Source organism: Anomaloglossus baeobatrachus, chromosome 5 (assembly GCF_048569485.1).
Source record: "Anomaloglossus baeobatrachus isolate aAnoBae1 chromosome 5, aAnoBae1.hap1, whole genome shotgun sequence".
Taxonomy (NCBI): domain Eukaryota; kingdom Metazoa; phylum Chordata; class Amphibia; order Anura; family Aromobatidae; genus Anomaloglossus; species Anomaloglossus baeobatrachus.
The window spans coordinates 494,513,649-494,515,435 of record NC_134357.1 but is presented as its reverse complement, the minus strand read 5'-3'; the positions used below and the strand labels follow the sequence as shown (position 1 = coordinate 494,515,435).

Genomic DNA, 1,787 nt, shown 5'->3' with positions numbered 1-1,787 from the left:
ATGGCGTTTGCAGCCCTGAAAGACGAGCTAACGTGTTCTATCTGCTTAAGCATCTTCTCGGATCCGGTATTGCTGACGTGTGGGCACAACTTCTGCCGGGTCTGCATTGATCGGGTTTTGGAATCACAGGAGGAGACAGAACTTTATAGCTGTCCTGACTGCAGAAGAGAATATCTGAAGCGTCCTGCATTGCAAAGCAACCTAAAGCTATGTAACATAGCCGAAACCTACCATTCTACTCAACCAGCACAACCGGAGACGGAAATATTCTGCTCTAGCTGTATACACGCGCCTGTGCCCGCTGTTATATGCTGCCTGAATTGTGAGGTTTCACTCTGTGAGAACCACTTGAGAGTCCACAGCAAGTCTCAAGAACATGTCTTGATGGAGCCCTCTTGCTCCCTAAGGATGAAGAAATGTCCCTCTCACCAGAAAGCCCTCGTATATTATTGCTGTGATGAAAAGTCTTGTATCTGTGTTTCGTGCTTACTGAATGGGGAACACAGAGAACACCAGGTGATCAATATCAATGAAGCATCTGGGAAGAAAATGGACAAACTGAGAAGTTTAATAGCAAAAGGAACTTTAATGAGGGATGAAGTTGATGAAAAGATCCAAAATCTTCAGACGCACAATGAGGACAGGACGGCAAAATCATCAACTTTAACAGAATTTGTTAACATCACATTTAAGGAAATCAGTAGACAGCTGGATGTCATAACTAACAGAGTCCTGGGTGAGATTGCCAGGCAGAAAGAGAAGACATCACTCTCAATCTCCGATCTGAACCGCCAACTGGACGGAAAAAGGATGGAACTGTCCAGGAAGATGCGTCATATGGAGAAATTGTGCAACTCGGCCGATCCACTAAATCTCTTACATGACCAAAAAACTGACGGAAATTACTTTGCTGACCTTAAGATGACGGACTTGTATGAGAGAGTTGATAAAATCACCAATTCTGGAGACATCGATGAGAGTTGGGTGTTAAAGATGATAGACATGGGTTTGTCTGAAATCATGGATGGTGTGGGCCAGACAAAATATTTCCCAGCTAACAAAGCTACTGAGATATGGTTAGACATCAACTCTGCTTCCAACAATATCTGTGTGTCTGGAGACCTGAAAACTGTATCGTGTGCAGAAGTCCACCAGAACCGTCCGGAAACACCTGAAAGATTTTATAATGCCAAAATATTAAGCACCAGGAGTTTTACGTCAGGTCGACATTACTGGGATATGGATACTTGCAAGTCAGGGGGGTGGAGAGTTGGTGTAGCTTATGCCAATGTGGAGAGGAGAGGGCCCAAATCTTTTATTGGCAACAATATGAAATCTTTGGGTCTACGGAGGGATGGTGACAAATACTCTATAAGACACAATGGTAGAGAAAGCAAAATAGATCACACAATTGTGTGTGAACAAATCAGAATAGATCTTAATTATGATGCTGGAAAGGTGTCATTTTATGAGCTGAGTGACCCCATCACCCACATCCACACCAGCACAATTGCCTTCACACAGCCCCTTCATGCAGTGTTTGTTGTGTATGAGAACGGGTGGATCAGGTTAAGAAATTAAAGGATGATCCCCCAAAAATATTCATGATGACCCAAATGCAATATTACACATTCCGCACATTACTCCAATTTATCTTATGGTGCAAGCACTAATGATACCATATTTTTTGGATTGTAAGATGCACTTTTCTTCCCAAAAATTTGGGAGGAAAATGAGGGGTGCGTCTTAAAATCCGAATATAATTTACCGGGAGGTGGAGAATTGGC

At 42.9% G+C, this 1,787-nt stretch overlaps 1 protein-coding gene across 1 annotated transcript; it reads left to right on the top strand.

The window, feature by feature from the left end:
• On the top strand, window positions 1-1,787 carry LOC142310415 (E3 ubiquitin/ISG15 ligase TRIM25-like). Its single transcript, XM_075347938.1, has one exon. The coding sequence runs from the start codon at window positions 1-3 to the stop codon at window positions 1,579-1,581; it is 1,581 nt and encodes a 526-aa protein (XP_075204053.1). The 3' UTR covers window positions 1,582-1,787.